Source organism: Echinops telfairi, unplaced genomic scaffold (assembly GCF_000313985.2).
Source record: "Echinops telfairi isolate 266 unplaced genomic scaffold, ASM31398v2 ScPeMD7_7424;HRSCAF=8462, whole genome shotgun sequence".
Lineage (NCBI taxonomy): Eukaryota > Metazoa > Chordata > Mammalia > Afrosoricida > Tenrecidae > Echinops > Echinops telfairi.
Window position 1 is genome coordinate 25,927,177 of NW_022111324.1, and position 24,130 is coordinate 25,951,306.

General features: G+C 47.6%; 1 protein-coding gene across 2 annotated transcripts in view; it reads left to right on the top strand.

Moving 5' to 3' along the window:
- RGL1 (ral guanine nucleotide dissociation stimulator like 1) overlaps nt 1–24,130 on the top strand; it is a 362,525-nt gene that overhangs the window by 275,507 nt on the left and 62,888 nt on the right. For both annotated transcript variants that reach the window (XM_045297937.1, XM_004706678.4), the window contains one exon: nt 10,112–10,189. In XM_045297937.1, the coding sequence (XP_045153872.1) occupies nt 10,112–10,189 (78 nt within the window). The remainder of the gene's footprint in view (nt 1–10,111; nt 10,190–24,130) is intronic.

A 24,130-nucleotide genomic window follows, 5' to 3' on the forward strand; every position in this document is an offset into this window, starting at 1 on the left:
GATTTGGATCACTTGTTGTTCCCTTGTCCCTGGGTTTGTTAACACCACTACCTTTCCCCCCACCTCCCCCTCTCCCATGTCCCTCCCCCCTCAACTGTTGGTCCCGATGTTTTTTCCACCAGATTTTTCATCCAGCCTATCTTATTTAGACAGACCTGCAGAGATAATAACATGCACAAAAGCAAGACAGAGCAAAACCAAGCAACAATATACAACAAAACAACAACAACAAACCAATGACAAAAAAACCCCAAAACACAACAAGAAATAAAAGCTTGTAGTTAGTTCAAGGACTGTTTGTTGACCTTTAGGAGTGTAGGAAAGACTTTTAAATCTGAATGGGAGATATGCTGCAGCAAGAGACATACTCCTATTCTCTGTATCTTGGGTGGGTGTGATTACAAATAGTTCTGGGTTGGGCATTCTCAAGGATATTTCACAACATTTTGTCACTAGAGCGGACCAGACACCTTTGTTGAGAATAGTCCCTTCACCTGTCAGCGACTGGCTCTGCTTGAAGTCCACAGGGGGAATCAAAGGACAAGGGAGGCGGAAGGATCTTTTCTGTAAAGACGTGGAGGAGAGGAGGTCGCTCTGTCTGGGCCCTGTAGCTTTGTGGCCAGAGAGCCAGTCCTCCTAAGTAGAAAGCGCAGGCCAGGTTCTTGGCTCAGCATTCCTCCCCTTCCTTTTCCGTCAGAGAACAAGGATTCCCTGCCTTCTTATCCTTGAGCTTTGTCTTTTCCTTACATAACCAACTCCAGGGTGGTAAGGAGTCCTCTCCAAGGTGGGTTCAGTGGCCATGACCCTGTTCTGAGGTTAGATTTGGGTGGGGAAGGTATGTGCCTTGCAGGAAATTCAGAGCGGATCTGTTCAGCACTGCCTTCGTGCTGACCTGCAGTGTACGGGCCTCACCAAAGACTTAACTGGGTGTTCCAGACATCTGCAGACCAGCACAGCCATGACCCCGCCTGAGTCAAGGTCAGCGTCCGGACATTTTTCTCATACCTGACCAGGGCCCTTGTGGTCAGTTAAGGAAAATCGCCTCGGATGTTCTTGGGCTGGGGTTCATTAGAAAAGTGACGATTCTGCCAAGGGCCTCGAGTCCACAGCACCTTGTGTGGTCTCCCCTGTGTACCGCCTCCGTTCCAGATCCCTCACTGCCTCCAGTAAGTAGCTCTTTCTTGCCTTCTCGTCTCCCCTCAGCTTTGGAGGGTTTTAATTCATTCGGCAAATATTGACTGCGTTCCAGCCTCGATTCCAGGTGTGAGGGGTCTACCAGGTCCCCTTCGCCGCAGGGCCCTGCCTCCTACTCTCCCTTCACTCCGCCTACTCTGCTTCTCACTGTCCTTCTTGATACGTCTGGCACACATCAAGCCCTGCCACTGTTCCACCGCCTTTGTGCCCACTGGCTGTGGTCACTGCTTGGCGAGCTCTTACCCCAGAGATCTGCATGACCCTCTCCTTCACTGTCTACTCTAGGACCTGACTGCGTTGTCACACGTGCACAGTGGGCCCTCTCTGAATGCCTCACATGAAACGGCAAGCTCCGCCTCCCCATCACACCAAGGCCCCTTCACTTGCTTTATGTTTCTGTTCACTCTCCCCCACAATCCCACACAGTATATCGTAACCAATTCCATAGTTTGTTGCCTGCCTCCCCTCTGGGAACCAGACGCTCGTGAAACAGGAGCTTTTGTTTGCTCGCTGCTGTTGACTCACTGGGCGAGAAGCAAATGAGGTAGTGCGCGCGTGAGTGACTCTGTATCTTGGGTGGGTGTGATTACAGATAGTTCTGCGTTGGGCATTCTCAAGGACATTTCACAACATTTTGTCAAATGGGAGACTCGAGGTGTCCAGCCTCAAGGAGTTTATCAGCAGGTGGAAGGAGCCGTAACGTAAACACACAGGTAGTGCGGGACAGAAGTGATTCTGGGGCTGTACAGTCTAACTGCCAAGGTTCAAATCCCTACTCTGCTGACTAGTGGTGTCTTCGAGGACACATACAACCTTCCTGGTCCTGCTTGTTCTTATTTGTAGAGTAGGAATGATACTAACACCACTCTGTTGGATGGTTGTGAAACCATCGCTGTGACCCCCAAACAGTCATCATTGTTGCTCGCTGTCGTAGAGCCCCCCAGACCCCTGGGGAGCCTGTGTGCGCACAGAACTGCGCCCCGGGATGTTCAGGGCTGCAACCTTCTGGAGCCTAGCACCAGGCCCAGCGTCCAATGTCGCTCTGGTGGGGTCAAACCGCCAGTCTTCTCGCTGTAGTCCAGCGCTGACGCTTTTGAATTGCCCAGGGATTCCATTGGCTCGCATAGACGGCGGTCACTTGCCAGGATTAAGCGGAGCCTGGGAAATTCTGCAGGATTCTCCGTCTGCTGCTCCGGCAGTGCCGAGACTCTCCTGCTGCAGATCCAAGGTTGGGAACCCCCTCCCCAGAGAGATAGTCTCTCAGGACAACGTGATCTTGTGTTTTGTGAACCATAAATATTGCTCATTCTTCCCTTCTGACACACGGCCGAGGGCTTCATAAAATTGATGGAGAAACAAATGAAAAGCCACAGAATTTCCCAACACCCTTTTCGAAGCCCCCTCAGAGTAAACATTTCATTGGCCCAGGCAAGCTTCAAACAATCCTGCCACGCTCACCGGGAAAAGTGACTTACTGTTTCAATATCTCAGCAACTAGTTCAACGTTATGATGGTTCGCACACCCCTCACTCCCCTCAGTGATTTTAGACTGCAGCAAATACTAAATAGGGCCACACATTTAGAGGCATCTTAAAATCTTTCTTTGGCCTCGTGATAACAGAGGAAACCATGTCAGAAGTCATTCTGATGACTTGTCTTTTTATTTAAGTTAGACGCTTCACCCTTTAAGAGGGCGTTGCTCGCTGGTAAGCCTTCTTAAGAGGATGAAGCTTTGATCTTAAATCCTGGGGAGGTTTTACAGAAATGGGAGGCGACAAATGTTGACAGGTTTGTCGGGTAGCTATTCTACTGATGTTCATTAAACACCCACACCCTTTATTTAGCCCGGCCCCGACTTAAATGAATTGGACTTGACTTTGACATTGGATATGAAGCATTGAGAGGCTCCAAGGACACACCAAAGAACACTTGAAATGGCGTAAACCGGGCTCTCGCGTGTCTTGGCCTGCGTGTTGGAGAGGTCCCGAGTCCACGCCAGTGTAGCTTGTTTTCTGTAATCCACACAGTCCGGCGGGGTCCCGGGAGTCACAGGCACTTTGATGTCATTTCACTTCTCCAGGCTGGATTTTCTTGTTCTTGCATTTTCACGCTCTTTCTGCTTTTCAAGGTCTTCAGCTTTAAAGCCTTAACATGTCTTTGACATTTAAATTTTAAAAAAATCATTTTATTAGGGGCTCATACAACTCTTATCACAATCCATATATACATTAACTGTGTCAAGCGCATCTGTACATTCATTGCCCTCATCATTCTCAAAACATTTGCTCTCCACTTAAGCCCCTGGCATCAGCTCCTCATCCCCCCCCCCACATGAACCCTCGATAATTTATAAATTATTATTTTGTCATATCTTGCCTTGTACGACATCTCCCTTCACCCACTTTTCTGTTGTCCGTCCCCAGGGAGGAGGTAGATCCTTGGGATCGGTGACATTTTAATTCTCAGTCTGAGGCATCACCCCCGCTCTCCTGAAGCAGTTTTGATCGTGCAGTTCTAGAGACGAAGGCCCGGGCCGGTTCAACACTGCTTCACCTTGGGCCTGATGGGGCCTCTGCGGAGACTAAGCTGAGGAGTACCTGGGAAGTTTGTGGGATGTCTGCTTAGAGAACGCCCATTACACCCTCAGTCCCTCACAGCACGTCGCCATCACGTGCTCGCTGGGAGCAAGGCACTGGCTCACGCGTCAAAGAGTAACGAGCAAAAGACACCCAAGTCCTGCTCTCGTGGAATGTCTGTTCTAATGGACCGTTAACCCAGTCACGGAAGTAATGACACAGCATATTCAAAGCCCGCGGAGAAAAGTTGAGCAGGGATAGAGAATGATATTGAAGTGGGCTTGTATTTTGAGTCAGGTGGTCAGGGAAGGCCTGGCCTTGCAAGGCATGGGAAGGGAGCCATTGGCACAGGTGGGAAGAGCCTTCCAGGCAGAGGGCACGGAGTGTGTGGAAGATTCTGAGGCAAGAGGCCCGTGAGGCTGACTCGGTGGTGAGGGGAGGCTGTAGAAGAGGTGGTCAGAAAGATTCAGGGCTGGCCCAGGAGGGCCCTGTCTCAGAGTGAGCTTGGAGCCAGTGGAGGACTCTTGAGCGAACAGCACCCAGTCCGACTCCGATTGACACGACTGCCGAGGCTGCAGGGCAGACGCAGGGAGACTGCGTTCATCTGGAGTCGAGATTCTAGACCCAGCTGGTGGGGGTGGAGCCAGGCTGGTGGCACTGGAAGTGCCGAGAAGTGATTGGATCCACGGGACGCTGAGCGCCCTGCCTGCTGGCCACAGACCATGCGCTACGTACCATACTCACTGCCAGGGAGTGGGTGCTGACTCCCAGCAACCGTGCAGGACAGGGAGAATGGCCCCTGTGGGTTTCTGAGACTGTTTATGGGAGGAGAAAGCTCTGTCTCTCTCCCAGATGGCCATAAAAGGTTCTCAAAATCATCGTTACCCACTAACATCACAGGTCCACCAAAGAGAAGCAGTTCCAGCCTTCACAGTGTTGGGAGGGGCCATTTATTCAGGGCTGATGCATAGCAACCCGGTACAACAGAACGAAGCACTGCCCGGTCCGGCACCATCCTCACAATTGTGCCTAGGCTTGAGCCCGTTGTTGCAGCCACTGGGTCCATCCATCTTGTTGGGGATGTCCTTCTCTAGGGACTGGTTTCTCCAGACAACATGTCCAAAGTACATGAGACGAAGTCTCCCCGCCCTTGCTTCTAAGGAGCATTCTGGCTGTACGTCTTCCAACACAGACCTGCTTGTTCTTTTGGCAGCCCATGGCACTTTCAATATTCTTTTCCAGCACCACAATTCAGATGCATCAGTTCTTCTTCCATCTTCCATATTCAGTGTCCAACTTTCACACGCAGACGAGGCCCCTGAAAATACCATGGCTTGAATCAGCCATTGTATTAGGCGCTAGTTAGTTAAATGTTTGATCAGTATGGCCCAGGAATGATGTTATAAATATCAAAATGGCCCTCAGTAGAAAAAAGGTTCCCCATCCCTTCTGTAACGGTAGAACCTTAGACGTTCCTGACGGGTGGCATGGGCAGGAGCCAGGAAGTCTGCAAGGCAGGGGCCCAAGTCACTGGCTGTTTGCTGTGCCGCCCCTGCTGTGGTCCTCACTGGCCTCAGAAGCATGATCAAACAGCCCTCTGGGTGGTCTTCTGGGCCACTGCAGGGGGCGCCATTTAATTTATGCGCGACAACACGGCTTACCATAAGCCACTCAGCTTTTTCTGGATACCACCGGATGCATACGTGGTGGCGTCACCCTGAAGGAGAACTCCACTCCTCTGAACTCCCCAGCACCCCGGCTCCGAGTCTGCGGAAAGAGGCCTGGGGAGAGTGGGAAGCTCATCCAGAAAGTTTCAGTGCAAACATCTGTGGAAAGAAGATTAGATGTACGTGTACATAAAATATTCTTTCAGTGCATGTTATATTCTTTCCTTGGTGCGGGCTTTTCAATTTCCGTTTTCTCCCTGGTGGCTGGCTGTATTTGAAAGATAAAAGTGGAATCTTCCAGGACGACCAGAGAGAGAAAGTGAATGGGCCAACAGGCCATGTGAAGGAAACCACCATTAAGTTCCACATTGAGGCTTTGAGGGCTGACAGCAGGGAGGGTTCGTGGGTCACCCTGGCCAGAGAGGTTGCGGTGGTTACATAATGTTATCAATTTGAGACTTAAGAGTGAAGGGCTGGGGTTTAGCCTGTCAGTCAGACCGCAGCTTGATGACCTCATTTGGAGGTGCCAAGGAGATAAATATCTTGCTGGAGGCCGGACACATAAACGCTCTCCATGAGACATTCCCGTAGAGAAGATACATGGAGTTACACTAGAGCCCTGGAGCTGGAGGAGCCACGTGGAGACCTCTGCCAGTGCTGAGATGCTTCCACTGCCACTGGATCCACAAGACTTTCCATCCACTCGCCTGTGATCTTCCTGCATTCAGTATCGTTGCATGTGTTGCGTGAGTCTGAAGAGGACTTTACAGATTGGTGTCGGCATATGGGCTAATATTGAACATAAGGACTGGATCTGGACTGCGCTGGGATGTTTTCTCAATATTCAATTGCTCTTGGATATAAAGCTCTATCTTATGAGTGTCGATGAATTTGTTTCTTTACACGGACTTACACAGAAGTGAAAGGGGCAGTCAACTGCCCTCCTCCAGTCTCCCTTTTCACTGGGCAGTGAATACAGTCTTCCCTGTTTTATAAATCACCAAGCCTGTCACGAGAGGACATAATTCGCTCTGATGGTGGCCTAGGATAGAGCCAGAAATCCCATTCTGTTTATTACCAGGACTTTCATCCCCCAGCCCTGCCCTGCTCAGCCTGACTGACTTCTATCTCGGGAAGAGCCAAGGAGTAGCCCTAGAGGCTCTCAAAGTAGCAGGTGCAGGGTGGAATGGAGAGGAACAGGGTGGGCAGAGGCCAGTGGAAAATATCTTTGGGAGGCTAGGGAGCCCCCAAAGCTGATGAGCGAGAGAAAGGAGATGGTGAGTAGGAGGGGCTAGTGTCTGAGGGCGCCGACTGGAATCCACTGAGACAGAGAGATACAAGCAAGACCAGATGGACTGGCATTCGGTCAAACCAGATGGCGGGCTCTTATTTTTAAAAGGATTTGTAAACCCTAGGAACAAGGAACCATAAGGGTAGTGGGGCCTTTAATCCCATTAGAAGAAGACAAAAGCGTACTCTTTAAAAATGTAAACTCACCAATTATAGATAGCACTTTTGTTATCAAAGCGCCGTCACAGACTACCCATTTCTGAACCGCCCAAGCATCACCAGTGTTCCTGGGAGGGGGGAGAAACTGCAGAAACGTGACTAGGAAGATTCCCCCATAAGAAGTTACAGGGAACGTACGGGGTGTTCAGAACGTTTGTATGAAACCTTCCATGGGAGGTGGGAATAGAGGGACAGGTGCAGGTGCCATTTGGTGGATTATTTAGCCTGAGGACATTGAGTTTGTGGATTTGAGACCTTCAGCATCTCTCGCTTTCCAGGAAAGCAGTGGCGCCCACGTGCTCCCCTTCCGCCTTGGGACCTCGACTCGCCCACCCCGATTGTTGGGACATCTCAGCCCATAGTGGAGGGTCCCCCGTTCTTTCTGTCCCCCTTCTGAAGCAGGCCCGGCCTCGGCTGCATCGTGCGGAAGCTTGGTGTCCTGCTCGTGTACACACTGGGTGGAAACCACGAGAGTCGGCTTCTCTTCCGTGGCAGGCCGGCTCAGGGTTTGCTCCAGCGCTTCCCCGGGACTCCGTCTTCTGCACCTCGCTACGCCACTGATGCGCTGGCTCAGAAGAACAGCTTACCTCCCCCCGAGAAAACCAAAGACATGTAAAATATTAAGAGAAGGCTTTCACTAGTGTAGCTTACCACTAAGTCACGTCTCCGTTCCAAATATACAGATGTACCCTTTAAGTAACAGTTGGTGTGATTGTGCCACTACATGTTTATGTCTTTTCATAAAACATGGGGGCGGGGGGCGCTTCTAAAAGTGTGTGTGAAAGCTTCATTGTCTCATAATTCCATTTTCCCACAAACTCCCCCAAGTGCCTTGTCTGAGCGCCATGTCAACACATTGACTCTTGTTGTTTTTAATTGATAGTTTGTCCTGTTTCAGACAAACGTGTACTCTGCCAACTAGGCCCCCCTTTAACAATTTCTGCCCAAATTATTCAGCAGCCTGGGCACATTGTTCACAAGGCGGCATCATTCTCCTTCCGTTCCTTCTGGCTGCACTTTTCCCAATACTTGAGTTCACCTGCCCCCTCCCCTTCTTTGGTTTAAGGTAATTCCCCCCACCCACACACACACACAAAGGCTTTATTGAGATATAATTCACATATCATACACTGCCATTGTTCATTCTTGTTTCAAGAGTTGCATATGCATTGCCATAGTCAGTTCTAGAGCATCCTTCCCACTCCTGTATTCACTATTTGCTCCTGATTTCCCTTTACCACCACCACCCCACCCCCCGTCTCTGATAAGCCATTGCACCAATTATAGTCTCTGGACATGCACCCTTTATTTGCTTCAGACTGGCAAATACACCCCCCAAAAGTAAAGATACTTTTAAAAAGAAAGGAAGGACCGCCAGCCATCTTAAAACAAACAAACAAACAAACAAAACCCTCCCTCCAGATAAACAAGGAGCACTTAAACCTTAACAAACCCGGAGTGGTCAGGAGTGATCACCGTCTACTAATTCCATCTGCCATAATCACTTTACAGTAGTTTCTGTCTGAGAGCAAGGCGAGTTTGGACCCTGAACTGTGGTCAGGGGGGATCCAACAGAGGCTGAATCATGTAGGGAGCTTGCAGGTGGATTTGGGGTTCCCAATGCCATCCATAGCCTTCTGCAAACAAACCAGGTATTCACAATTTAAGCTCTGACACCTTTCCTTCCTTTTATTTGGATTTTGTTGTTTACCGTCTTTGGAACACGCGCACTGGTGTGCTTCTTCCATGTGGATTTAGTTGAAGCCTCACTTCGATGCCTGCTGGTTTGAATGCAAGCCTTTAAGACCCCCCACAGTGGTTCTTTTTGATAGGTGGGCACCATCTGGTTTCTTCACTGCACTTTGCCGTAGCTCCCATATCTCTTCATGAGGGCAAGCGTCAAGCCGGGGCCATGTCATAAGAACTAAATGTTTTTGCATTGGTGCTAGAATCGAGCGGGAGCCCAGAATCCATTCATTTGTCCACAGATTATGTACAACTCTGGTTCACTTTAGAGGCCTCAGACTCATTTTATGACAAAGAGCATTATCAAGCATCCCCCTGGGGCATAAGGTGATTCTATTGATGGCATCATTATTTTACTCAATGGCTTAGAATTTAACATACCGTTGAGAAAATGAGGTTATGCAAGTATAGCCCAGTTCCAAGCCCCAATCTATGAGTGGTTGATTTATACAGGATGAACTCTGAAATGATTAAACTCTATTTACATTGACAATGGGCATTGATACGAGGAGAACATTTCCAGTAATATTTATTTATAAGGGCAGAACCTTGCCGATTAGATTTACAGATGTCATAGTAAAGTAAGGAAGGCATTAAATAGTAAAAATATGGTGGTTCTAGTAGTTCACCTTTCATTGGATGCCCACACAGCCAGAGATCCTAGCCAAGGTCCTCTGACCACCAATATCACAGCCTCGGGGTGGCCATCGTTTGTTTTTCTCATGACTATTGGTCTTAAGTCCAAGGCCTACAGGTGATTTTGAGGTCAAGCCCAGTTCACTCAGTGGGGTTTCCACCTTGAGTCCTGGTATGGCCTATGAGGGATGCCAAGTTCTCTGAAAGGACAGAGCCTACGGTCATCATAACACAAAGCACAGGGCGTGGGCCTCTGATGAGGTTTGGGTAGCAAATGATTCAGAAGAGCCTCATCAGGAGCATAGGGCTGGGCTATTCTCCCCCTGGGGGGGTCTATATAATTGTTGATGCATGTCCCTCCCCCTTGTGGGTTTAGGGTCATTTTTTGCCATCTGGTTTATGATACATAATTTTTATTAAAGAAGCTCTTTGTTCATGGGTGATGTTCCTTTTGTTTTATGAACCAATCTTATCATTTAACTGAAAAGTGACCTCAACATTAATTTTGATTTTTAGCTTTACAGTGTGCTTCAGGGTCTTGGTCAGCTAGAACCCTCCATCTCTACCGAGTGAGTATGTCTGTCCTTCTTGACAATTTGAACTCGGCTCCACACTTGACTCCTGTTGTTTGAGGATCCACCGACCATGGCTCTGATCGAAACAGTCAGTAGGCATAGCTGGGCCCCATCTAGTTCTGTTAGTCTCAGTGATTTGTGTTTGGCTGTTGGTCCTGTACACTGCTTTCTTCCATTGACTGGCTTTTGTGTACCTTTATCCATCAAGGTATGGGAACCTGACAAGCCCAGATTGTGACGAAGATGGAAACCAAACTTCCTCAGAGGCCAAGACGGTGATTAGGAAGTGAGTAGATCATTTCTCTGCCTGACACGCTCTGTCAAGATTAATATTTTAACCGATTGTAGTTTAGTTGGACTTCATTTATTCCTTTAGCATGTTGCCTTGGTTTCTCCCCATGTTGAAGAACATAGAGGCATGCAGTTTTATACATCCAGTGTACATGTATTGAGCACGCATTCCAGACAGTAGGCTGTGGGATGCAGCAATGAACCAACAAGTATGTCCTTGCTCTCATGAAGCTACCGGTTTAGCAGAGAGGAGTGAAGAATGCGTGCAGAACAGGGGTGGGGAGAAGAAGGAAGCAGGGCAGAGGGCTGGATCGTGCTGGGGGGATGCTTCCTCAGGGGGTCCTAGCAGTGGGCACTGGAGCAGAGGGCTCAACCGGTGTGTCCTGAGCACGGTGAAGAGTTGCAGGAAGAGGGTTACAAGCAGAGAGGAGGGGGTGGAAAAGGCTCTAAGGCAGCACCTTTGAGAAACCTTAGAGAGGAGAATATGGCCAAAGCAGAGTGAGTCTTCAGAGATGCGGTGTGGAAGCTGGTGACGAGGCCAGACCGCTGGGGGCTCTCTCGAAAGTCCGGAGGAGGACACTGCACTGCACGAGGAGGGAGATAACAGAACCTCACGGGATTGCGGGAAAGCAATGCTACAGCCTGACTGACGTTCGGAAAGAGTTTCTCCGGGACCTTGGCTGTGGCAGTGAGGGTGAGGGCAGAGGAAGGAAGTGCTTGCAAGGGTCCAGGTACGGGGTAACAGTAGCAGGGACTCACATAGGAGAGTGTAGGCGCTCGGTTTGTGGAGCTATCGTGGCCGTGCTGCAGGCAGTATTTGCTGATGGAGCAGATAGACTGTGAGACGGAGAACAGGCAAAGTTGCCTCCAAAGTGTGTCACTTAAATAGCTGACAAAACAGAACCTGGCTTTAAGAGAGAAAGAAGACTAGTGGGGGTGGGGGGGCAGGGAAGGACAGTGATTAGTCTTGTACATGCTAATGTTGAGGTAATTGGATAAATGAGTATAGATATCAGGGAACAGATTGGACTGGAGTATGCATTTTATAAATTTTAAACATAGTATTTAAAACCTTCGATTGAACATGATCTTTTAGGGAGTAAGTGTAGATCGAGAAAAGGTAAGCCCTTCCCAGGCATTAAACAGTTTTCACAAAGCCGCCAAACGCATTGCCATCAGGTCATAGCAGTACGATAGCACTGCCCCCTGTGCGTTTCTGAGGTCGCGCATCTTTATGGGAGCAGAAAGCTTCGTCTTTCTCCCAGGGAGCAGCTGGTGGGCTCGAACTACTGGACTTGTGGTTAGCAATCCAAAGCATAACCCACCATGCAAGCAGATGTCAAACATCCTTTCCCAGTTAGTAAGGCTGAGGATCCACTGGGGAGGCTGGGAAGAAGCAACCAGGGAGGGAGGAGAAGGAAGAAATTGTGTTCCAGCAGATGAGTCAAAAGGGCATGGGGGAGGGAGCGGCCCCATTTGCCCACAGATCAGGCAAGAGCTTTTGGGAAGTGCCCACTGGCTTTGTCAGTGCTAAGACCCCCAGGGGCTCTTGGTGAATGCAGTTTGGGTGGGTGGAGGTGGGGACAGAAAGTCTGGCAGCTCTCTGGAGAAGTTGTAAAGCGGAACAGAGAAATGGGATGGAAGCTGGTCTATGGGCAGGGAAGCTGGTGTGTGTGTGTGTGTGTGTGTGTGTGTGTGTGTGTGTTTTATAATGGTGTTTTCTGAAGAGGGTACCTGAAGTCACTGGTGTTTCAATGTCCATTAGGGAGCAGGGGTCATGGCATGAGGAAGTACCGTGGAATTTTAACCCAGCAGAGATTTATGAACGAACTGCTTTCCTTTAGGAGCTCGGAGGGAATCACGGGTTAGAAAATTGGTATTTCTATCATCTTATTTGATGGACGGTGACTTTCCAGAAAATCAGACTAACTGCCCCGAGTGAGGAGCAGTTCCTTTTCCTGGAGAAGACCCCTGGGAAGACGGGGCTTTTGAGTCGGGCACGGAGGATGGCGAAGGTTTGGGTGGTAGCAGGAAGCAGCAGCAGTGGTTCCAAAGGAGGACGCTACACTGTTTAGGGCGCTTGTGGAACAGCACGTCATCAGCGTGGCTGCTTCATGGCATACATGTTGGGTGAGGGAAGTCAGTGCAGTGAGAATTAGGGAAGTAGGTTGGAGATATATCACGAAGGGGTTTCATTTCTTGGAGAGGTATACTGAAGGGGTTCCATTTCTTCCAAAAGAGTTTTGATTTGGACTGTTATGTGGTAGGGAGCCAATTGTGCAAAGGATTTACAGGAAGGAAATAATAGGATAAGGTTGCTTTTGGGGAAGGAATTAGAATTAAACCAAAAGCAAACCCCTTGACCTGGAGTCCATTCCAGTGCATAGAGACCCGTCAAACAAGGGAGAACAGCCCCGCGGGGTTCCAACGGCTGGGTTTTTTTGGAAAAAAAACAAACAAAAGCAAAACAAAAACAACCCTTTTTGTGTGTGAATTAAGTGAAGGGTAACAGATCAGACCATAGTTAGACATGAAGTGATTCATACACAGTTTGCTTCAGCTCATCCATTACAGTCCCGTCTGGTAAAGTGGGGGGGGGCAGCGAAGAAGAGGAAGATCCTCAGCAGATGGATTGACACGGTGGCTGCCACAATGGCTCAGCCCTACGAACAGTTGTGAGGGTGGGCAGGACCGGGCAGTGCTTCGTTCAGTCGGGCAGAGGGTCGCTGTGGATCAGAACGGACGCGGGGGCCACTTACCAACAACAGCAACCATACTCCGGCGCTCCCTCTTCCATCTGTCTGTTCAGAATGTCTGTTTAAACCTCGAGTCATAGATCACCACTATTGCAAGACTGGTGCCTCTGTTTTCTCTAACTTCACCAAACCTCCAAGGGTCTTCCTCGGCCTTCGCCATGTTTGCCAACCTCCGTCGTATTGTGTGTTGCCTGCTCCTGCACCCAAGCTAACACTCGTCTACCCCTAGCCCATGCCTTCCTCTCTCTTCCGTCTCCTCCCAGCTGGTGACCATCAAAGAGTGTTTTATGAAAACGTGGTCTTGACTCTCAGTAGTACTAGTCTCAAGCAACGTGTGTCCTTCTGTGATTGACTAATGGCACTCAGCATAATGTGCTTCAGGTTGGTCCAAGTTGTTATGGGATGGTTTGCAAATACCTCCTTCTTCATTAATGTTGCATAGTTTTCCACTGTGCATCTGACTAAGTTGATTTATCCATTTTGCCACTACTGGGCATTTAGGTTGTTCTCTCTCTTTTGTGTTGATGAACAGGGCTGTGCTTCTATTTATTCCTGCCGTGGCTTTTAATTCTCTAGTACATATACCAAGCAGATGGGCCACTGGGTCATATAGTATTTCTATTCCGTTTTTGAGGTGGATCCAAGGCTGTAGGCTTCATGGCAGCGTACTACCACATCTGCACCCCAGTCACTAACCTTTCCTGCATTTGCCACCGGGCACCGAACCACTGGGCCTTGTGACTCAAAATGTGGTTCAGGCATCAGAAGACCCAAAACAAACAACCAAACAAACAGAAAAACCATATTGTTGAGAACAAGGGGCATCTGAGCAGAGATCAAAAGCCCACCAGTAGACAATGGGACATCCCCTCACAGAGGGGTCACAGGGAAGGGATGAGTCAGTCAGGGTGCAGTAAAGCACACAATACTCCTCTGGTTCCTTGAGGCTCCCTCCCCGCCTCCCCCACTGTCATGACCCCAGTATTGCCTTTCACTTCGGGCTAGACCTGCACAGGTACACATAAGACATAAGACATAAGATCTCATGACACACAGAATCCAGGAACAGGAATGGGAGTAGTGGTACCAGGAAGGCAGGGGGAATGTGGGGAGAGCCGGGGAGGAAGGGGGAACCGATTTCAATGATTGACACATAATCACACACACACACACCCCTCCAGGAGGATGAACAACAGAAACTGGGGGAAGGGAGACAGCGTTGGTGTAAGACATGAAAATAATAATAATTTATCAAGGGACCACGAGGTGGGGCGGGGGGTGGGGGGGGTGGCGGTAAAAAAGAGGAGCTGACACCAAGGACTCAGTAGGAAATACATGTCTGGAAGATAATGATGGCAACATATGTACACGTGTGCTCAATACAGTTGATGTGTGGATTGTTACCAGAACTGGCACAGCCCTCAATAAACGTGTTTTTAAGGTGGCTCATGGGCCAGCAACACCAGCTTCACCTGGGAGCGTGGTGGAAAGCTGAGGGCCGTCTAGACCTGAAAGGTTCGGATCTGCATTGTAACAGGATCCCCCAGTGATTCCTATGCATCTTGAAGAATGAAAACACGAGATTACAGGTTTATTTTTGTTTATTCATGAAAACTCATGGAAGTTCTTTTTTTTTTTCCCCAAAGTCCCTTTCATAATGTGTATTTTTTAAATGTATACAAAAGAAGAGATACTGAGTTAAGTGGCCAGCTGGTCACCTACGACCCAAGCCTGTGACCAGATTCAGGGATACCGGGCCCGGTATTGCAGTGGTTAAGCACTCCACAGCAAGCCTAAAGGTCAGTGGTTTGAACCCACCCCTGCCTCCGTGGGAGAAAGATGTAGTGGTCTGCTTCGGAAGAGAGCTGCAGCTTGGGAAACCCTACGTGTATGTCTGCTCTTTCCCATCGAGTCGTTGTGCATTGACATCGACTCCCCTGGTGATTTCTTTTTAATTTGTCTATTTTGGAACTAAGTCAAACCCAGAGGTATGATTCATCTAGCCACCTGAGCATTCTGACGAGAGCAGCATTCTGAAAAATGTCCAGGCCTTTTTGGTTTCCCTGGGGGTGTGTAGAGATTAAATAGGTTTGGGGGAAATAACAGTGAAGCAAGTGGATTATATTCTGGTTGTGTTCATTGTTTTTAAAGGCCCATTAGAAGATGGCATTCAAATGCATCCTACACCAGGAACACTACCGTGGGTGAAACTCCAGAATAAGCTGTTCTAGAGGCTTGACAACCATTCAGGCCCCTGCGGCAGTAACAGAGTGTCACGCAGCACTCTCTGCAGGGGACCATCGCCTGGGACAATGGTCCTTTCCCAAAGACTCACCATGACGAAGGTTCTCGACCCTTTTTCCTCAGAGTTCCCTTGTTAACAAATGTATGCCTGATGAAAATCCGTGACTTTATCTTTCCGTGGGTTGCTCTGTCCTGTAGATTCGGGAATGTCAAGACGCCTTTTCTCTGCTGATCTTTCTTCCTTCCTTGCCTTCAGGCTCGGTTTCTCCTTCTTCGCTCAGTTCTCCGTTTATTACACTTCACCTTCCTTTCCTTAGACGTTCTCTCTTCCTGAAGTCACCCTATCGTGTCTGTGGCGAACTAGGGTGAGTGCCTTTTCTTTTTTAGAGGAAACCCAGGGAAACCGTTGCTCATCCGCACGTTGTCAACTGGAAGTTCCTCGGCATGTGGCCGTCTGATGTGCAGGAGGTGCCGCTGGCTGTGTGATGGGGATCTCTGTGGGCAATCTCCCCCCACCGCCGAGCCCTGTGGTGATGTGTCTCGCTACACATTTTGGTTGTCTCAACTGGATAGGGACAGGGGCTGTTACTGGCATTTAATAAGTAGAGGCCGGGTAACTGCTAACCATTCTACAATGCCCAGATCAGAGCCTTCCAGCAAGGTTTTAGCTGCTGCAAAACGCCAGTGGTGCCAAGGTAAGAAACCCGGCTAGGTGGTGGTGATGCCGCAGTCCTCGGATGAAAATTGAGTTTGCTTTATGAATATCTAAGCAGGCGTTGAGTAGAGCACACTTAATTCAGGGATTACTTACTTCAACACTTGTATTCTTTGTTGAATCAGCCACCTGGAAGGTGAGGGCCCTGGACAAGAAGCCCGAGAACCGATCCCGGCTGCTCCTCTCTCAGTGTCACGTACCAGCCGTGTGGTCTTGAGTGGGTCACGCCGCTTCTCTGAATCTCCATTCCTTACTGAAAAGATGAGCGTCTGGTTCGGATCTCTGCGGTCCTTTCATTCGGTGCTGTGCAGGTCGGCCACTGTTTGCCCTTCTCTTCTTCTCTGACACAGAAAGTGACGGTCAGAAAGAGAAGCAGAGATAGGATCCGCCCCTACCCTGCTTACGTGAGAAGTGCCCTTAGTTGCTCTTGCCTCTTGAAGGGCTGCAGATCCCACTTTGGTAACAGGAGGGAAAGCGCTTCTTTGCCGATGACTCGTCATGACATCACAGCCACTCCTGATGGCCACACACAGAGCCGACTCTAAGCATTGTTTGGCAGGGACACTGCAAGAAGTGGCCGCATGCTCCTGTTTCCCTTTGCTCTGAAGCTGTCCTCCTGTGATTTCAGCTGGGGAGCGGGCAGCAGGAATTCCATGGCATGCTAAGCACGTCACACAGGACACCCAACATCCTGTTGTAGGGCAGAGGTCTTTGGTTCTGTAGACCCAAAGGTGGGTCTTGGTGCCTTGTGTGTTTATGTCTTATAACGATTGGCTCAAATATTGTTTCATTTTTCAGTGTTTGCACGAAAGCATATGGAATAAGCCTTACATTTTAAACATGCTCCCAAGCACTGAGTTAACGGGCTTTCTAGTATGTCTAAATTTGGATCTCCTCAAATTCTGAGACAACACGAGAACCTCAGAGGGAACTGTGGAAATGCAGATGAACCATTCAAGTTGAAAGATTGGTTTCTGGTGTCTTGGATCACAACCGTCTCTTGTGCTTCGAGCTGCATTTAAAGAGGAATCAGAGCCGCAGGGACCCCCACATGCAGAGCGCTTGCCACTCCGGCCCTGAGTGTGCCGCTCAGCTTTGTGTGATATTGGCAACCTTTGACGTGGTCTGGCCGAAACAGGAGCCCGTCCGCTGTAAACAAGTCACCTTCCAAGGCTTCCGGGTATCGGAATCTGTGCCTACTAGTGGGTTCTGGTGTCGGTGCTAGACAGGTCCATGTAATAAAATGTGTGTTTCTAGCGTCCCTAAACTTGCTGCTGTTAGTGACCGAGCAGGCCTGGTTCCTATAACCAAAGAAGCCACCTCTGTCCACATTCATTCCACCTGTGCCCTATTCCTCCTTCCTGCTGACGCTTTTACACGATAACACCGCGCTGTCTTCTTAGAATAAGAAGACTGGATCCCAGCAGGAAGGGGACATGTTCCTGCTCTAGATTGACTGCGCTCATTGAATTCAGAAGTGAAGAGACCAGAGAGCAGGGGAGTTGTGCAGACCCAGCCTTTGCGACCTGGCTCTTCATTCTGAGTTATGTCTAAGATGGTATGGTAACATTGACGTAGACCTGAAAACCAAGCTCTTCCTGTGGAGTCAATTCTGACCCTTAGCCCCCGTCTAGGGGGAGTAGGAGTGCCCCTGGGGTTTCCCGAGCTGTCATCTGGACAGAAGCAGACTGCCACGTCTTTCTCCCAAGTGGGTCTGGTGGCTTTGGATTGCTGACCTTCTATTAGCTACTAAGTGCTTAGCCAACTTTGAAAAGGCTCACACTTTTCAGGAAATGACTTGTTTTCTTTCTCTCACTGAACACCACCACTGCCTGCTTGCAGCCCTGAAGGCTGGAGAACGACCCCATTGGGTCTCCCAGGCGGCAAATCTTCACAGAAGTGCCTTTCTCCCTCAGAAGTCTGGCTGGTGGGTTTGAACCACTTACCTTTTGGTCAACAGCAGAACCCTCAAACTGCTGTGCCACCAAGGCTCCTTTAAGGATGGTTATATTGGTGAAATAGTCACCGTCTCCTTAACTTTAATTTAATTCCGTCACTTCCTTTCGAGAGCGCCCCAAGTTTTGTTTTCTCAAATCTTCACCAAAGCAGGGATTTACACTTTTGAAATCTTCCTGCTTTCATTTCCACACATTCAAACGATATGAACGTCATTCTTAAAATGTTTCCCCAGAAGTTAGGAAGATCAACACCAGTTTTCAATCACTGGGAAAGGGTCATGTAAATAGTAGTAATCCAAAACATTGGACACACTTTAAAGAAATAGGAGCTGAGTAAAGAAAGCTGTCTGGGATTTTTTAAGGCCTGGGGAACTTTACAGTGGAAAGTATTAAAAAATGTTCCCGGAGAGTTTGCAATCAATACACATTCCAGAAAATTCAACTACCCTAAAAAGGCAATTGGAATGAATCGGAGTGGTTGTAGCAAACAGGGGGGAAAGGCAGAAGGGTGAAGAGTGGAACAAAAATGCAAATTTAAGCCCCAAATTTAGAAAAAACAAAAGCAAGAATGCAAAATGAATATTTAGAAAACACAAAGCAAAATATGGAATAGTAATGCAGCGCATAAAAGAGCTGTGTGCTGCTTTGTTTATTTTAAAAGAGTTTTATTGGAACATACTTCACATATCATGCAACTTAATCATTCAATCATCTTAGAAAGATCTGTGCAGTGATCACTACAATTTCAGAACATTTTCTTCTCATACTCATTGTTAGCTTCCCGTTTGCCCCAAATCCTTCCTTGTCAGGCCGCTATCCAGTTACTCAATCTATAGATCTACCTGTCCTGGTTTTCATATGCCAGAAAATCATACAAAATCATGCAAATGAAATTTAAAAAAAACCTCAGCAACAGTGAGTAGACAAAACAGAAAAATCTCAAAGAGAAATCAGAAGGCATTAAAAACTGAAACAACCTTAAAATGGGTCAAAAGACAGATCCAATGATAGCTATTACATTTTAACCTAACTACATCTGCTGTAATCAGCTTTACAATGCACTGTGTCTGAGAGCAAGGCTGTTTATATCCCTCCTCTAGTGTCAGAGAGAATTCACCGGAGACTTAATCCATGTGGGGACCCTGCAAATGGATTTTGGGCTTCCACTGTCAGCCATAGCCTTCTGCAAACAAACCGGGTGTTTGCAACTTAAGCTCTGATACTGTCCCCTCCTTTGGATTTGGATTTTTATTATTGACCATCCTTGGATCATGCCAACTGGTGTGCTTCTCCCATGTGGACTTAGTTGACGCCTCACTTAGATCTCAGCTTGTTTTAAGACAAGCCTTTAAGACCCCAGATACCATTCTGCCTGACAGCTGGGCACCATCTAGTTTCTTTGCTCCACTTTGCAACAACACCCATCTCTTCTGTGACCTCTTTCTGAGGGTGAGCATCGAGAAGGATCACGAAGCACTGTCTGTAAAACATCCTTACTGGATATGGAAAATCAGGAAGTATATTCTTGAAAGTCACTAAAAGTTACAGTCAAATTGTACATTTCAAGGAAGAAAGAAGAGGGCTCTCTAGTGAAGTGACTCTCAACATTGATAGTGATTTAGTATTCTCCAGAAAGAAGGGGGGAAAACATGGTTAGCTGAGCATTCCCTAGGGCAGACATGGGGAACCTTTTTTATAACCTCATTCGTGGGCCATACCAGTCAAACAATTAATTAACTCACCCCTAATGCAGTGGCTGCCATGGCTGCCCTCTGGTGAGGGTGGTCTGTATGATTTCTCGGGCCATGTCCAGGGCTTCCTGTGTGTTAGACAAGGGGGAAGAGTCCTCACTTGGTGGACTCTGCAGCCCAGGAGGTGGTGATAAATATAACACCACTGCTACCACCACTGACCTCCAATTGTGGGGTGAAAGGTGTTCTGATAGGCCCTTTACATCGGTCTCTTCTCTGCCGCCAACAATAGGCTGTGAGCGTGTGCCTTCACTTCACTGGCACGTACATCGGCCTTAGGTTCTTCAGTGAAGATCCAACAGCTGGCTAACAGCCTGAGCTGCCGCTTGAACTGCGGTCCAGTGGACTCCACCAACTGAGCTTCTTGCCATTTTGCTCTTGGGCTTCCAGGGAAAACCTTTCCACGATGTGTAGCTCCTCTTCTCAGGTCCACGGGGAAGCTGCTTTCCGTCCGCTGACCGCATGGGCGGCTGTGAGGAGAGGAGCTGCATCCCTCACTTGAAATGGAAGAAATGGTCCTGCCCCGCAAGTTCCTGTTTTCAGAGGCTATCGTATGTGAGGGAGTGCATCCTTGTAGGGGTGTGTGGATCCCACCAACCTAGAACAGGACTCCCAGGGAAACAAGTGATCCAGAGGCCAGTGGGGTATATATATCCCACCAATCCTATCCCGACTGTCGAGGAGTCCAGGGCACACACACTCAGTTCAGAGGCACTCAATGATTCAGCATGCATGCCATGAACGAAAACATTTTTATCAACGAAGAATTTAAAGTGAAATATGATCCCATCGTGAAATGGGTTATCTAAAAGAAAAAACAAAACATTGTAACCTCAAATGGCTTGTGACCCACCCTTCCCAATATCCTCTCTCGAGTAGCCTGATAAAATACTTCAGACATGAAGAAAGAGATGATATCATCGTTGTTGTGACTAATGGTTTGGATTCTTGTATTCTGAAATCTTTCACTTTGGGTCGATTTCCTGCAATCTGTGATTCAAGCTAGCTGTTGATTTATTATTGGATGGGCACCCCGAGCAAGGTCCCCAAACAGCTGGTAGAAAGGTGGGAGTTAAACTTGCTTCCTGAGGAAGGAGATGGGTGAAGGAAGCGAGGAACGCAGGGGGTAGGACCCACTCTGGGTTTGCTTCCTGTTCTTGGTGACTTAGAGCATCCGCCACTTCCAAGGGAAACTCCGCTGTCAGGGTGAATGCCCAGGAGGCCTCAGTAGGCCTATTTATATCGTGAAAGGAAAACTCCCTCCTTGCACTGTGCAGAATTAGAACTAACGCGTTCTGGAGGTCTCTGAGAAAACACTTTGGTGAGCAGGCAATGTCCCCTGGCTAGTTACAATAGAGTTCATTGAAGGCTAGCAGCAGCAGTTCTTGTTAAGTACTGTCTATTATTTTAAAATTCTCACAATACCGCTCATTATTAGCGTTTTATAGATGAGAAAGCTGAGACATAGGTTAAGGAACGTGAGCAAGGTCAGGCTGTGAATAAGTGAAAGAGGTATTCACCTTGATCAACTGTAACCTCTCATAGCCTCCGAGGCTTCCTTAGCCTACTGCCTACCCCTTTTACAGAAAAGCAAGACAAAGAAAACCAGCAATGTCGCGACACTGAAAGCCTTTGTGCTATAGCCCATAAGCCCGGATAAGGAAGGGCATCACCCACTGATGTGGCCTCCACCTCTTTTTCTGATAAACATGGAAATATTTCCCTTAGACTTACTTTTTGAAGCAGTTTTAGAGTTACAGAAAACTCCAACAGCTACAGAAGAGAATCCCCATGTGCCTCCGGTGCACTTTCTCACATGCTGTACCACCCTAAGTCACCATGCTATGCTCGCGACAGCCAGTGGATGCTGACACACCATCCCCGGAGTGACCCGGGATTTATGAGTTTCTACCTAGGATCCTTTGGTATTTGGGGTTACCATCAATTGTACCAAGTGACATGTAATTGTCAGGTCTCCTTACATGTCCCTTTTGCTGGGACAGTCTCAGATTTCCCTTGTGTGTGAGACCTTGATAGTTTTGAGGAGTTCTCTTCCGGTACAAGAGGGCTTCAAAAAGTCCATGGAAAATGGAAGGAGAAGATTGTGGAAAATTTCCGCAGACTTTTTGAAACTCTCTCATTTTTTTGAAAGATGCCTGTGTATTGATATTATTATTTTGATGTTTTTCTCAACTCGACTGAGTTTATGGATGTTTGAGAGGAGTGTCGAGGCCCAGCGCCATTTTCATTACGTCATATGCAGGGCACGCACTGTGCACATGATTTATGCCTGTCCATGTTGATCTCGATCACCTGGCTGAAGTGTTTGTCAGGTTTCTTCACTGTACATTTATATGTGTGTGTGTGTATGTATATATATATATATTTTTTTTTTATTTATATATTCTTTCATACAGAATGGTGGTTATGGCCCTCTATTACATCGTATGTACATGATAATAAGGGGTTTACATAATTTATTTGGAATTCTTTTGCATAGGAGACTTGACTTTATTGGTTTTACTTAATCCCCGTCACACTCAGTTGGTGTGGATTCATAGACACGAATTTTGAAAAAACATTTTTGTGAATTGTGAAGGCTTACAGATCCATTTTCCATTCAAGAATTATGCATCCTGACAAGGTGCTGTTGGAATCCTTCCTCCCTGTACTTTCCGTTTCATTCCTCCTTCCCGAACCGCTGGGCTTTGTCCCTAGGAAGCTGTTTCCCTCTGCTCGCCCAGGGTGGAGTATTTATTCTACGATGGTGGGTTATCCTAACAATAACCTCCTGCGTGTTATTGTTCTCCCCTGGTGGCCTTGTGGTTAAGTATTGGGCTGTGAACCACAACTCATCAATTCAAAGCCACTGGCAGCCTATGGGAGGAAGATGAGACTTTCTACTCCTGTGCAGAGCTGCCGTCTTGGAAGCCCACAGGGGCAGTTCTACGCTGTCCGATAGGATCACCATGAGTTGGAATCAATGCCATGGCCGTGAGTTTGGTTTTGTATAGACATGTCTATTGCTTGACTAAACATTGAGTCATGGGGGCAAGTTCATTTCCAGACCTGAAAGGAGACTCCAGGGTTCCATCAGTCTTTACCAGACCAGTTAACCTGGTCTTCATTGTGATTTTGAGATTTGCTCAATTTATCTCTCACACTCTGTGCAGGACCTTCTCAAATATGATCCAGTTTGGAGCAGTTGGTAGTGGTAGCCAGGGACTATCTAGTTCTTCTGGTCTCAGGGCCATGGAGATTGATGTTCATGGGGAGGAAGAGTAGGGTGTACTCTTGATTATGAATAGAATTGAGAGAGGATATTGGCCCAGGTTAATTTAGCCTGCTGCAAATATATCCATGATGGTGGTGGACCATACAGGGGCCAAAGTTATGAAAGCTTCTTAGGCATAATTAACACCATAAGGAATGAGTCACTGGGCCTAGGAGCTTAGGACCATAGTCTCAGGGGACTAACAGTCTCAGGGGATCATGCTAATTAGCATAGCATGATCCACAAAGACAGTGTTCTCCGTTCTGCTTTGGTGAGCAGTGACCAGAGTCTTAAAAACTCATGAGAGGCCGTGCAAGGTACAACTATTGGTCTCTCCTTATCTGGAGGAAAGAAGAGTAAAGAAAATCAAAGATGCATGGAAACAACTTAGTAGATTAGTGGATCACATGAGCTTTTATTACTTTTTAATGTTGGTGTATAAGCCAATGCTACTTTATTTTGTTGCTCAGATTATTGTAACTCGGGTCATTGGGAGCTCTTCTGTTGGCTTCAGTGTCACCTTGACATACTCCCATTGTTGTGGGGGTTTTAGTTTTATTTGTTTTTTTGAGCACTTTCTTATTCTTTTTGCACTAAAAGATGCTCCCGATTCATCATTTATATTTCTTGTGCCAGCCCTAGATTTAGCCATTTTGCTAAGAGCACTGGCCCCTCTTATTGGAGAATGGTTTTAGAAACCAAGATTGGGCACTAAGTGTACTCATTGCTACTAGGGCGTCACTCCTTTTAGGGCCTCACACTGATAAAGCAAGGAAGTATATATATACATACACTACCACATCTGCAAGTAATCCTGTATATAATCATCTTCATCAACATTAAATCTGAGTTTTTATTGATATATACAATTCTAGTCCATATAGATCAACGTAGCTACCTCTCCTTGCCTATATGCAAATTCCCAGTTTAATAGAAACCTGGTGGTGCCTACCATCCAGTATCCAGTTATTTAATTATTCAATTTTAGTATCTATTTATAGCAGTATCAGACCTGTTATCCCCTGCTGCTATAGAAAGCAAGTTTATCAACTAGAGTGTTGATATACATACAGTTCCTCCTGTCCTTAGTCTAACAGACTGTAGTCCTTGAATAATAAAATTAGCTCATAGATTTTGAGCACATATTATATTCTGAGAATTCTTCTAAATACTTAACCTAAATGATCTCTTTCAGGACTCACATTGACTCTTTGGAGAGGGGTGTATGATTCCATATT